This window comes from Micromys minutus (assembly GCF_963924665.1).
Source record: "Micromys minutus genome assembly, chromosome: 11".
Lineage (NCBI taxonomy): Eukaryota > Metazoa > Chordata > Mammalia > Rodentia > Muridae > Micromys > Micromys minutus.
In genome coordinates, this window is record NC_137980.1 from 14,146,748 (window position 1) to 14,161,050 (window position 14,303).

Sequence of the window (14,303 nt, forward strand, 5' to 3'; positions counted from 1 at the left end):
GCCTTCCTGAACAGACTGAGAATGTCTAAAAACTCTTACCTAGACATCAAGAGAGCTAAGCTTGGACCCTGCTGGGGAACTCCCCAGTCCTCTAGCAGACGTAGGAGCTTCCCTCTAGCAAAGCTGGTCTTGGAGCCTGAATGGAGTGCTTTTAGTTTCTTTTCCAAATGTTCATTTTGCAGAGTGAAGTTCATTAAAGTTTTTCTCTTTGAAAAAAAAAAAAACCCAAGTGTGGCCTTCTGGATCCAGCCGTTCACATGCATTTGCACATTTGTGCATGTGTGCAATTGTGCACATGCATCAGCACACACATTTTCACCCTGTCCACACACAGAAAAAATCACAGAGCTGATTCACTACAATGTGGAAGGTGTCATTAATAGGGAATCTGTAAAAAAGCAGAAGAAATTGTTAGTCTATTGTCCCTGAGGTGACAAAAAAGAAGAAGAAGGAGGAGGAGAAGGAGAAGAAGAAGAAGAAGGAAGAGGAGGAGGAGGAGGAGGAGGAGAAGGAGGAGAAGGAGGAAGAAGAAGGAGCAGGAGGAGGAGGAGGAGGAGGAGGAAGAAGGAGCAGGAGGAGGAGGAGGAAGAAGGAGCAGGAGGAGGAGGAGGAGGAAGGAGCAGAAGGAGGAGGAGGAGGAGGAGGAGGAGGAGGAAGGAGGAGGAGGAGGAGGAGGAGGAGAAGGAAGGAGCAGGAGGAGGAGGAGGAGGAGGAGGAGGAGGAGGAAGAAGGAGCAGGAGGAGGAGGAGGAGGAGGAGGAAGGAGCAGAAGGAGCAGGAGGAGGAGGAGGAGGAGGAGGAGGAGAAGGAAGGAGCAGGAGGAGGAGGAGGAAGAAGGAGCAGGAGGAGGAGGAGGAGGAGAAGGAAGGAGCAGGAGGAGGAGGAGGAGGAGGAGGAGGAGGAGGAGGAGGAGGAGGAGGAGGAGGAAGAAGAAGAAGAAGAAGAAGAAGAAGAAGAAGAAGAAGAAGAAGAAGAAGAAGAAGAAGAAGAAGAAGAAGAAGAAGAAGAAGAAGAAGAAGAAAAGAACCAGAGCTAGGCTGAAAAACCTCCTCTTTTTCTTGTTCTGTAAGCCCACACAAAACTGTTGTTTTTGTTTTACATTTCAGTGAATTCCCTAGTGGCTGCCTGTTCTCCCAACTTAATCAAATCCATCACTATTAACTAAGTTTGCAACTATTCACTTAGACACAGATCAATGAGCTTACATCAAATTGCCAGTGAAGAGATTATTTTGGTTTAACAAGGTCCGAGCTATAGTTGGACATTTACGTAACATTTTCATAGCTGGCCACAGACTGCCTCAATATAATTAGGTGTCTTGAGACTGACCACCTACACTCACCAGCCTGCCATGTATAAATCTATTTTTAAAATTTGAAGCAGAAACCTTGAAGTCCATGGGTATTTACTCTTACAGACAAGTCAGCATTTTCAACTTGTCCCTTCTTGTAAAGTTTACAGCTGACACCGGAGCAATTAATTGTCCTAGAAGAATCTGACTTCGAAAAGCAGGTTACCACATCACTATCTGATGGTCATCTGTAGAGAATTGCTTTGTTTGTCTATTGATTACAAAGGGTGTGCTCATTCCTGGCCCCACCAGTAACTAAGTACATGCTGTGTTTGTACTTCTAGTGAGAGAAGACATTGAGAAGTTAGCTTGTGTGCACATAGCAAAGCTGTTGGTCGCTGGGAAACCAAAATGCTCAAAAGTCAATACTTGGGTTAGTGCTTGGGAATATCCTCATCTTCTAACCTGACAATGTTATACACGGATTTGAATGCTATTAATATCCAGAATATAAAGTACCAGACAACTTATGAGTGATTTAGGACAACACACTCGTTCTTCATAATTACCCACAAAAGGGAGCTTTTAAATGTTTGCTTTTGCTTAATATTCTGCTAAAAAGTTTCTGACGTTAAAAAGTTAAGGGATGTGACTCAGGTGTGACTCAGAAGCTGGTGCTTGTGACAGATTAGAGTCTGAAGACATCAGGGTTACACTCAACCTGTCTGTCGATCTGCAGAGTGGTCATTTACAGTAGTTCAAGAAGAAAGTGTCTTTTCTGCATTTTCTGTTCAGTTTTGCTGTGAACTTAAGAATGCTCAGGAAAAATAGCATCCATACTCCAGTTCCAGAGGCTCTGACACCGTCTCCTGACCCGCTGGGCACCAGGCACATATATAGCACATAAACATATAGGCAGGCACAACACTCCTACGCACAAAATGAATAAATCTTACAAGAGTAAAACAACTAATTTACACACACACACACACACACACACACACACCATCAAAATTAGTTGGTGTAAAGAAATTCACTATAAAATTCTTCAAACATAACTACAGTAGAAAACATGAATGGCCTTGGGCATAGAAATTATGTTTTTGGTATATCAAAGGCATGATCCATGGAAGAACTAGTGCTGAACTTTATTAAAATTAATTTCTGCTCTGTGAAAGGCTCTGTGAAGAGAATGAGAAATAAGCCTCAGATGTAAAGGAAATGTTTGCAGAAAGCATGTGCGACAAAGGATTATGTGGTGTTTGGAATAAGAATGGCCCCCTGGGCTCCAATGTTTGGATGCTTGGTTATCAGGGAGTGGTACTACTTGGAAGGGTTTAGGAGTCATGGCCTTGTTGGAAGAGTTGTGAACTTTTGGAGAAACTGTGTCTCTTGGGGTTGGCTATGGGGTTTAAAAAGTCCAAGCCAGGCCGTGTCTCTCTTTCCCTTGCCTGTGGATCCAGATGTGGAACTCTCAGCTGCTTCTCCAGCACCATGTCTGCCCACCATGACAAAAATGGAATAAACCTTATAAGAGCTGTCATGGTCATGATGTCTCTTCAGAGCAAAACAACGATTAAGACACATTGTTACCCAAGATATACAAAGAATGCCTAAAACGCAACAACATAGTAATAATCAGAAAATAAGCAAAAGACACAGACTTTAACAGAGATGTGAAGATGTCAACGGGAAAGACACGGAAAAAGAGTACGTGATGTCATACACAGCATTAGAACAGCTAGAGTCTGGAACACTTACATGCCTAATTCTATCAAGGACGGGAGCTCTCATTTATCTCACCTGCCTATGAAAAACTGCTCAGTCGTTTTGGGTGGGTTAGCAATCCATGAATATACTCTCACCACACAATCCAGAAATCATATCACTTGGTATTTACTCAGCGGAGTCGAAAAGTTGTGTACACACAAAAAACCTGTGTAAGGATGCTTATAACAACTTTAGTCATAGTTGTTATATGGATTGAAGACAGACATGAGAAAAAGAGAGAAAGCAATAAAGTAATAGATATTAATGTTGCAGGATAGTCACATCCAAGCCAGGGAGGGACTAGATCTTAGGTCTTCCTCATCTAACTCTGACAGAAGGTAGCAACTCCCTACATCCTACACACATGGTGCTTCATAAAGATAGAAAAGGAGCCTTGAGAAGGTCAAAATGACACACAATACTTCCAATATTCCCCAGGAGCATCAAGGAAGATGGGCAGAAGGAATGTAATGGCTGAAAGGAAGGCAGGAGGCCTGCTCGATCCAGAGTAGACCTTGGGTAGGCCTGGCCCTGCCAACTGTCAGTCAGTTGGGGTGAGGGCTCCTTTGGTCCTACCTCTTCCTGCTAATTTTTCAGCTATTGATGATGCTGGAGGAGGCATGGTCATTATCCTCAGCTGTACACCTAGGGTAAGCCCATCAAGGTCCAGTGTAGACCAGTGCTTGCTCAGCCATTGTCAGAGAAGTATCTTCTTGTAGTAGACAGAACAAACAGAGAGACCCACGATTGGACAACGTGCAAAGTTAGAGGCTTAGGAGCACTTGGTCCTAAATGGGATGTCTTCACCAAACCCTCTTCTCAGGGCTCAGAGAGCTGTGCAGAAAGACTGTAAGAGGCAGGGGTGATGGATGACACCAGGGAAACAGTGTCTTCCAGATACAACAGGACAGACACACACATTAAACCCAAGATTGAGGCAGCATACACAGGACCTGTATAGGTTCAAGCCAGAAGGATCTCCCTGGATATATCAACCACACTACAGGGTAGGCCCCATGCCCAGGGGTGTCGGCAAAACAATGTTTTGGTCTCATTAGTCTTTTGCTAGTTTATTTTGATGCCCATTTTTGTGTGTCACTCTTGTTCTTTTGTGTGTGTTTGTTTTAAAGAGAGAAAAATATGAAGTTGTGTAGGTAAGAAGGATCTGGGAGAAATGGGGGAGGGAAATGATTAAAGTATAGTATATGAATTTTTAAAAAGCTCAGTGAATACAACAAAAAAAACTAAAAGTTAATGCAGCAAAAAGATTTGTGAGGGTTTTCCTGGGAAGGGAGGAAGGTCAGAGGTGAGTGAGAGACACTAGAAAACACAACGCACATGTATAAAGTTGTCTAAAAATTATTAATAAAAATCTTGTAAATGTAAGAGGGGGTGGCAAGGGGGAGAGAGTGGGAGGAGGGGGGGGAGGGAAGGAGGGAGAGAAGGTGGGAGGGAGGGAGGGAATCAGGTCACCACAGGCAATGAAAGGAGCTGAGCATTTGATAAAGGAAAAGACAGAGAAAAGAATTCCTTCTCCCAAGTTGAACTATTTCTGCCTGAAGACAGACTTGGCATGTGTCTCACGACTTCAAGTAGGTGCGCATTCTTCACCATGATTGCATGGAAACCGGGCAGATGACAAGTTATCTTTGGGACTTAACAACGGACGAGGTGGTAAAGCGTAACAGCAATTAGCAAACCTAGAGTTTCTAAATGCCACAGTTACTGAGTCCTTACCCAGAATGGGCCAAGGCAATGAGCAGGCCTTTGTGAGGAACCTGAGCTCACTCACTGGGTCGGGAAAATGGATTTCATGTCAACCTCTGTGCCACAACGTACCAACTGTAACTGGGGGTTGCCTTACAATTTGTGATTCCCAACAGAGCAGTTCTGAGTTAAAGAGGCATTTAATAAACGTGCCAGCCGAGCAGAATGTCTCAGGCAAGGCAGAATGACCATCTCCCTGGCAAAGCCCTGAGCCTACCGGTTTATCTGGGTCAGTAAAGTCCTCATATTCGTGAGTGCCAATGTCCCCTGGAGGAAGTGACTTGACCCACAGTTAGGAACCACATTCCCAGTGAGAAGTACCAAGTAGCATTTTTAAAATTACACAGCACAGTAGTAATTACAATTGATCTTTGGCCTCACTAAAGGTCACCATTAATTGGTAGGCCATATTGGATTCGATCTAGTCTTTCTCAGGAATTCACACAGTAGGCACTGTTTCACCAGCCCCATGACCTTCACCTCCACAAAACAGGCTCAAACTTGGACACACTGTCAGATAAAACGATTTTGTCTTCTTTTAAAAGACAACTCACTCCCATAGGGACCTCAAATTATCGGTAAGCAGGGTGCACCTTGATGACAGGGTGCATTCTAATTCAGCTTCTGCCGTGAAAATTTTTTATGTTCTTTTTTATATTAAGTATATTTATTGGGATCTACAGTATGTCCTGCTTTCTCCTAACCTTTAAAGCAGGGACAAGATGGAACAAATCATTGTAAATTTAAAAGTCACTTGTAGTCATTGAGACTAATTGTTCATAGACCGGGGGATTCTAAAATATACTGTGTTTTGTCACAAATCAAGCTGCTCCTAGAACTAAACCAAAAGCCAGAATGGAAGGATCCAAATGCACACCACCAGTGAACGGCTAGATAAAACATGGGTTTGTAACCAACTGATAAAGGCCCCGTCTGTGGAAAGGAGTGACTCACTGGTACGTGCTCTGACATGGACCGTCTGAAACATTAATCAGAGTGCAAGGTAACCCAACCAGAGGACCACATGCTCTATAAGTCCATTGAGATGATGTCCTGACTGAGAACAGGCGAACCTGGAGAGGCAGAATGCGCGCTAGTGGTTGTCTTGTGCTGGGGTTTTTCTCAGAACAACTGTCAACCTCGTGGGGTGATCAGAGCACTGTGACAGCAGCCACAGCTGTGCAACTCATGAGGAAAGAAGCATCCACTGAGGTGCACACTCTAAAAGGGTGAGAGGGTGTTGTGCGCAAACAGCACACTTCATAGAGCCGCTAGGTAGCACTAAGCAACCGACCATTTTCTTTGTAACAGTGGGTTACTGTACGTAATAACCTAGAAAAAGAAATTAAAGCTATGTCCATTAACCATAGGAAAGAAATGCAAGTGAGCAGGAATCATACATGGGTGGGAATGAAGAACCCTTATGTAGGATGACATACTTAGAGACAGAAAGAGCACATAGTTATGAGAGCCAGATTGTAAGTGCTGTAAAAAACGCAGGGACACAGTTGGCTGTCTGTCCCTTGAAACTTGCGAGGAAGGAGGGTATGTGTGAGTCCAAAGAGCCTCCAGTCCAGCTCTGCGCTGACAGGTGTGCTGGCTGGTTAACAGAGCAGTCAGAGCAACTGAGGTCGGCTTGAGGGCCTTCTGCTGTTGGAAATAAACCAGCTGTGATGGCACAGGTCTTAATCCCAGCGATTGGGAGGCAGAGGCAGGTGAATCTGCGATTCTAGGGTCAGTCTGGTCCACATGGTGAATTCCAGGTCAGCCAGCGTTACATTGTTTCAAAAACCAATCAATCAAGAGAAAAAAATGACAACTATTTGGTATCTGGACAACAAAATTCAATAAGCCACGCCATAATTTTGAGCAAGTATTCATTCCATATTTTTATTTAAGTGAATAACAAAATAATTTTATGTAACAAATCTTTAAGCTGTTTAAAATGATGACAACATTTAGCTCTTCAAATTTCATATGGCTCTTTCCTTCCTGTGCCCTGTTTTCTAGAAGCTTCATGATTCTATTTCTCATAAGAATGTCTATGCCTTTGGTGATCAAACTGCTAGCATTATAAAATTCTTTAGTTCTCACAAAAGTAGGTTCCTGTCAGATTACCCTGTTGTCAATTGTCTGAACCAAGGTAAAAGCTGCCTCTCTGATTACGCAGGCACTAAGTGCCTCTGTTTTAAGTTTTATGTAGAAGAACCTGCTTTCGCCTAGGAAAATTCCTTACTAGCCAGAGGAGCCTTCCCATTCCAGTCTTTTTCTTCTGGCGGCAGCAGGAGGAGGACAAGAGCCTGCGCAGCTCTCCCTTCACAGGGGAGAAACCACCTCAAAAGAAAGAGGCTCATCCTTTGTGCTCTCGACAGGGACAGCTGCGACCACGGAGTCACTCTGTACACTCTGTATCTCCAGTTCTCCATATTTTGCTCCAAAAACGTAGTTTTCATTTTAATGAGGGAGAGAAGTCGGTATTTCCTCTATTTCCAGTTCATCTGCCCATGTGTGCAGGTCCTTTACATTATGTGTGGTCCACAAGTCTATAAAATAGCCAAGCCTTTTCCTGGAGAAGATAACCAAGCATTAGTTATTGTGGAACTAGGACTGACGGGGGAGTAATGGGAAGCTACTCGGTCGGGACAGCACAGGCTCTGTCAACAGAGAGCGGTGGCAGTGTGGTGTCCCCCACTCCAGGGCTCCAGCTACACTAAAGACCCAGTGATTGATTACCATGACTGCCTTCTTAAATGGCGCCTGCAGGGAGGGCACATGACTTAACTCTGTCAGAGGCTGCTGGTGTCCCTTTCTGCGTCCAGGAAGCTACAGGTGACTGTATGTAATGTCTTCTGTATGTGATGAGTGTGTGATTACTTCTTAACTATTACTATAACATACCCATACACACCGTACAAGAACCAGTTTTCGTTCTTTGACCGAGAGAAATGATGTGAAAAACACCTTTAAGGAATAGGGAAACATGTATAGTGTCTGATGAACCATGAGAGTCCATCTTCAAATCATTTGGGGGATTTTATTTTATGTGTATGAGTGTTTCCTGACATGCATATTGATGTACCATGTGCATGATTAGTGCCCACAGAGGCCAGAAGAGAAAGAGAGTCAGATCCCTTGGAACTGGAGTTGTGAGCTGCCATGTAGGTGCCTGGACTAGAACCTGGGTCCTCTGAAAGAGCAGGCAGTGCTCTTAACCACTTATCTGAACTATTCCATCTTAATGTAATATCCCACCTTATCAAGACAACTCTGCAGATTTTAAATGTTACATACCAGTCAGAACAAATGAATGTCTATAATAATCTGAGTGATTTAATTTTCTGACGTTAGCTTCTGAGGCTAAAGTTTGTACATGTGTGTTTTTTGGTTTTGGGTTTTTTTTTTTTTTGTTGTTCTTTGTTTGTTCATTTGTTTGTTTTTGAGAAAGAGTTTCACTGTGTAGCCCTGGCTGGTCTGAAACTCACTATGTAGGTAATTTTTTCTGCAACAAAAGTAGCCTGAAACTGATGACCCTGCCTCGGTCCTGGTGGGACAGCGCTGACACAGGAAGCCGCCCACCATCTGCGGCACTCCAGTGCTGGGGACATGGTCAGCTGCACACCACCCTACAGCTGGCACTCTTCACAGCTGATGTGGAGGGAAACTGAGGCAGAGAAGCACATGCAGTCCATACAGCACTCCGGCTGTGGCTGCTTCTTCACCTTTCACATGTTACAGACAGTAAGGTTTTTACTGCATGAGTTTGCACATGTGTCTAACATGTACACCATGTACACAACACACGCGGCTGCCCTCATCAGATTTCCTGGAACTGGAGTTATAGGCAGTTGTGAGTCACCTGTGGGTTCCGGGAATTGATCAAGCCATCTCTCCAGCCTCACAGATATTAACATTGTTTGTTAGTTTTAAGACAGGGTCTCACTACGTAGTCCGGCCTGTCCTGAACTCACAGTGATCTATCTGCCTGCCTCTGCTCTTGAGTGCTGGGACTAAAGGCACAGTCAGCAACATTTTAATACTGAGATTTGGTAATGATTCTCAACGCTAAGTACTGGCCTTAGGGAGTCTGGAAACTACTAATCAGCTGTAACTTCCAATTTAATTTAAAAAATGTTTGGTTTATTTACGGTCAGGTTGTTATCACAGTTTCTTGAGGAAACTCAAGCTATTTATTCCCTAGTTGTTCAAGAAAGAAAGGGCCATAACTTATTGCTTGTTCACAGGACGCTTTTCTGGTGGCATCTCCCGTTAGGTATATTCCAGGCGTCTACTACGGCAGGCTCAGGAGCTGACTACATCCTGCTGAGCTGTCAGGAGTGAAAACCATTCACGTGAACAGTGGAGGTGACAAGACAGAGGAGAGAGAAAGCTGCCCAATTACAACCGTCACGCACAATTCGGAAATACGGGACAAGGGGATAACATGAATGCATGGCTACACACACTATCCTGACAGGATTTTTATCCATATCCTGACGAAATTCATCTCTTTCACAAGATTATTTAATTAACTTTTATTTATGTGCATGAACCTGTGTGCACGGGTTTATGTGCACCATGTCTGTGGAACTGCTCAATGAGACCAGAGACACTGGACGGCTGTGGGTACCTGATGTAGGTACCGGGAACTAAACTCGGATGCCCTGGAAGAGCAGACAGTCTTGACTGCTGAGCTGTGTCGGCAGCCCCATGTCCTGACAGAATTCTATGAGGTTTTGGGTTTTGTTGTTGTTGGTTGGTTGGTTGGCTTTGTCATTACATATATTTACTAAGGGGATGGGGGCATGTCACAGTGTACACAGAGGACAACTTGTTGGACCTGGTTCTCTTTCCCCGATGTGGGTTGCAGGGATCAGTCAGGTCTGCTGGCACGCTCTTTTACCCAAGAGGCATTTTTATTGGTCCCTGGCCCTGACAGAGTTCTTCGTTCTGAGAGATATTCCCCACTGCTGAGGTGGTCAGTAGGAGAAGCTCCGTGCAGGCCTAAGTACTGGCATTGAGCCCAGTGTCCTTCAACTGTGATTCTGCAGCAGCGAAAGTGTCGGCACATGGACTTAATGCTTTTGGAAACAAAGGCCACAAAGATGGCCACTTAATGAAGGCCCGACACAAACAAGAACTGAATCCGCCTGCGCTTGCCCCAGACTGCTTTCCTCTGCCCACAAGGAAACCCCACGGAAGCTGCATCCCAAAGAGGCTCCGGTGGAGTTCATTCACGGGCCCTCCTTATCGGACAGCTTCCACGAGGGACCAAAACCAAGAACAAAATGAGCAAATCCTCACCTTCTCAGATCGACTAAGCCTTCCAGCTCCTTAGACTTGTGAGCAGCTTTCTGTAGGATTTCTCTGGGCACGTCTGCTAGCTTCGCCACGTTCAGTCCGTAACTCCTCGCCGCAATCCCTCTGGTTATCTGATAGAGGAAAGTAACAGACTCCGGCACCTGCTCCACGTCACCTGCGAAATAAGAGGGAAGAAACAGGGATCAAACAATGCCTGAAAGGTGAGTCGGGGGAAACGGGGATCAAACAATGCCTGAAAGGTGAGTCAGGGGATGAAGGAAGACATGAGCTCCTGCACCAACCTCTGCTGAATACATTTTTCTCTCCACCTGTAACTCCCTTTATTGATTTAAAAAAGAGATACAATTTTGAAAACGTGTTGCCTATAGGAGGCTTGGCTCGCCTAGCATAGGTGAACAGCTGTAAATGTCCTTACTTTCTCGCTGGCTTTCAAGAAAGCCAGTTGCCGCTGCCATGCTGTGGGCTGCCATGTGAAAAGGCCCACGCAGAGATCAGTCGCTCATTACTAGTCCGTGAAGGTCTGTGGCTTGTCAATACCAAGCTGATACTCCCCTGAGGGCTGTACAAAGCCAAGAGAGGGGTTGGGAAGGAACTGACTGCCTTCGGGCAAAGCTCCTAGAGATGCTTAGCTAAGTCTCCTTGATGTCTGACACGGAAGTGACAGACAGTTTTCACTTGAAGCTGATGTATTGAGATATCAAGCTGTTGCCACTGTTTACAAAGTATTGTAAGCTGACAGTGATAAAAAATAAAAACATAAAGGCCTTACCCTCTAACTCCCAGCTGAAGGAACTCTGAAGGACCATCCCAGCCTCCAAGCTCTGACACACACACACACACACACACACACACACACACACACACACACACCAACAAATGTGAAAAGTTTAAAATTAAAAACTGGGAAATCCTCAGGTACAGTGCAAAGACAGAGCTATATACAAGTCCATTTTCCTAAAGCCCTATGGGATCATGAAGCTCTAAAACAAAAATATTGCCTTGCACATGGTGGTAGATAAGCCAGTTCCAAGACAGTTGCTGGGACCCTCACACAAGCTGTAGATTCACCAAGGGCTTCCCTCCCTTCCCCATCCCCCTATTAGTCAAGTGTGCATGCTTTGATAGTCAGCCACTGATGATAAACACCAAGGCACTGAGCGGAGCAGTGGAAAGGGCAATGGAATTTACCTCCTCTAAGAATTCAGAAGCAGACAGATAATAGCTTTCTCGGGGTGTGTGCAAGAAGTAGGAGGGGAGAAGAATGGCCCAGACGCAGGCGTCTATACCAAGCACTGAGAATGCCTCCGACCTCCACACGAGGGAGAGCAGGAGCACAGAGAACAGGTGAGGAGTGGGTGAGCCCAGCCGAGGGAAGTGAGGAATCTGTGAACCTAACGGCCTTTTGTTACTTTTTCGTGCCTACGAGATGAAAAGCAGTGAACGCCAGTAGCCATAAAAAAATGCAACCCTCTCATCCGAAGACTAAAATAGTCCTGGCTCATTCCAGGCTAATCTAGCTTCCATGCTGGTCTCTCTTAAGCAAGGCAAAACTCATTCATCTGTTTGCACGCCCATCTGTCCAAGCACGCCGTTGGCCGGCATGCACTGCCAGCCTGGGAAGGGCCAAAGCTCCTTCCTCAGAAACGGATCTGCTGACACATTTTCCAAGAGTTGTTATTTTTCCTTTTACGTATAATTTGTACCATATGTTGAGATACACATGGTATATAGATATATATGCTATATATAAACAACAGAGAGCTGTAACAACGGTTCTGAGGTCTTCATGTTTTTAAGACAGGCTTCACTGTGTTACCCAGGTCACCACAAACTTTTGGCTCAAGGGATGCTGAGGCTTGGGTTCCTCAGGAGCTGGGACTATAGACCATATCTTCTTTGTGCACATTTTCTACAATGCTTTTAAAGCACACTACAGATATGAACTGTAGTTTAATTGATAATATATTATACTACCCTGAATACATCCTTATCATACATTAGTACACATAGTGGGACTCTCACACCTTTCCACAGCTACCTAGGGTTCTCTCTCTGTAGTTATATTTGTCTCAAGCCTGTACCTTCTTGGTGGGCTCTATATACACTGTGTGTGTGATGATGAAAATACAGAGGCCAGAGGACACAAGCGAGAGGGAGAGGATGCCACCCAGTGTTCTACGTTCTCACTAGTCAGGCCTCATCTTACAAGCTACACCCCTTCCTAAGGGGGTATGTTAAAAGCTAATCACTGTTAGTCTCTGAACATAATAATCCATGTCTTTAAAAAAATTAGCAAAATCAACTTTGAGGTCAAATTTCTCAAGAATGTTATTAAAGAGATGTGATCAAACAATTTCCAATCTTTTACACGTTTTGATTTTGCTGTGGGGGACACTGAATGCATGGCACAGAGGCTGTGTGGTGGTCAGAGGACAACTTTTGGAAGTCAGTCTCAGGGACTGAACTCGGGCTCAGGTTCAGCAAGCATCCTCCCCACTAAGCTCTCTCACCAGCCACGATCAGGCTCTTCCTGAGGTTGTTCGGTTGTTTGTTTGTTTTTATAGATTTATAGATGTTTACAGAGAGATAAAAAAATTAGATGACATGTCTGCTTTATCCCCTTGGCAGGTCTCAAGCTGCCTACATTGGCCTTAAACTGGCCAAGTAGCTACAGAATGTCTTGAAATGACCTCCATGCCTTCACCCCCACAAGAACCAGGGCAGAGGCATCCTTACAATTCCCAGCTTTGTCTGAGCTTTTACAGTTGGTTCCTGGCTGCTGATCCTTTGCTTTGTCAATCACACACGCCCTGAAACACACACCTAGAACATTTATCTTGTTTCACTGATGTTAGTAATGGCCTAACCTGAATCCATTCCACGTCTTACAAGACTTCTGTATTATAAGGGATTAACAGCTGTCCACTTATTCCGAGCGACTGCTCATGTCTAGCTCCAGAAGTGAGTCCTGATCTGAGACAAACTCATCTCTGCCGTTCTCACCTCGATACAAGTCAGTTCTGAAAATGAGATGGGAATAATCCCAAGTTGCTAAAATGCACCTGGAAAAAAGTCCCCTTGTTCCTAAGAAAGAAACAAAAACATTGCTTGGTGGTAGACTGAATGCTCAGCATAAACCAAAGTCTGAGTTCAACACCCAGTGCCAAAAGTAAAGTAAGAAAAAGTGAAGAGAAGCCCCAGCAAACGCTAGCCCCCGTTCGAGCTGTGGACACTGTCAGGCACTTATGTAGTGTCTCCGAGAGCTCTGAGCATCTCCACACGGGCTGTGGATGGAACCAGCAAGGCAGGAGATCAAGGACAACTGTGAAGAGGAGGGTCTGGGGACTCTCTGAGATGCTACACACTGCTTTCTGTTGAGTCTGTGACCAAGCTGCTGCTGGAACTCAAACAGGAGGAGAAAGTGAGAGAACTCGTAGGGGACCACAAAGGTGGCCTCAGGACTGCCGTGTGCAATGTGCAGCAGGCTCAGTTCACAAGAGAAGAGCAACCAACGACTCCGGCAGGACGGACTCCAGCGGGACTAACAGGTTCAGTTGTGTTGGCATTGTGTACAGATGCTGTTTCCAAAGCTCCCAGGAGGCAAAGGAGGATCTGGCTACAAACTCAAAGCAATTGAAAGAATGCAAAAATAAAAACTAGGCAGTCTTGGTTCTCAGAACCCAGAAGTAGTCATGTGCTTGTCTGAGGAGTGGATACTGCAGTCACTGCCTTGTAGCTGAAATGAGCAGGCCTGGGGGGACAACAGGTGAATGGTGACTTGGGGGGACAGAGGAAGGGAAGGCTGTGGTTCCAACTTACACAATGAGATCACTGACATACTGCCACAAGATGGGAATAGCACACACCATTCAGAAGCATGGGAGAGGCAGAGAAAAGAGTACCTAGTCTGCCTGGAAGGGACAGATGCTTCCTAGCAAGGGCCTTTGGCATCATTCAAGTCTAAGAATTATGTTCAGGGATGAAGTTTAAATCAATATAATAAGATGCCAGGTACTCTAGGGGATGGGATTCTGCTCTAGGTCGGCTGGGGTTTGTGCACTCTGAGCAGTGCTGCCTTAGGATCTCCCTGCTGGAGAACTCTATGTTGTTTGCCCTGTGGGTTTCCCTTGCAGGCTGTTTTCTATCACACTGGAAGC

The 14,303-nt window shown here is 45.0% G+C and overlaps 1 protein-coding gene across 1 annotated transcript in view; it reads right to left on the minus strand.

The window, feature by feature from the left end:
- Positions 1–6,817: 6,817 nt before the first annotated feature.
- MSH3 (mutS homolog 3) overlaps positions 6,818–14,303 on the minus strand; it is a gene marked incomplete at its 5' end in the record, with an annotated part of 126,222 nt that continues 118,736 nt past the window's right edge. The window contains 2 exons of the mRNA XM_080925262.1: positions 6,818–7,393; positions 10,129–10,300. Of these exons, the coding sequence (XP_080781388.1) occupies positions 7,282–7,393; positions 10,129–10,300 (284 nt within the window). The 3' untranslated portion in view covers positions 6,818–7,281. The remainder of the gene's footprint in view (positions 7,394–10,128; positions 10,301–14,303) is intronic.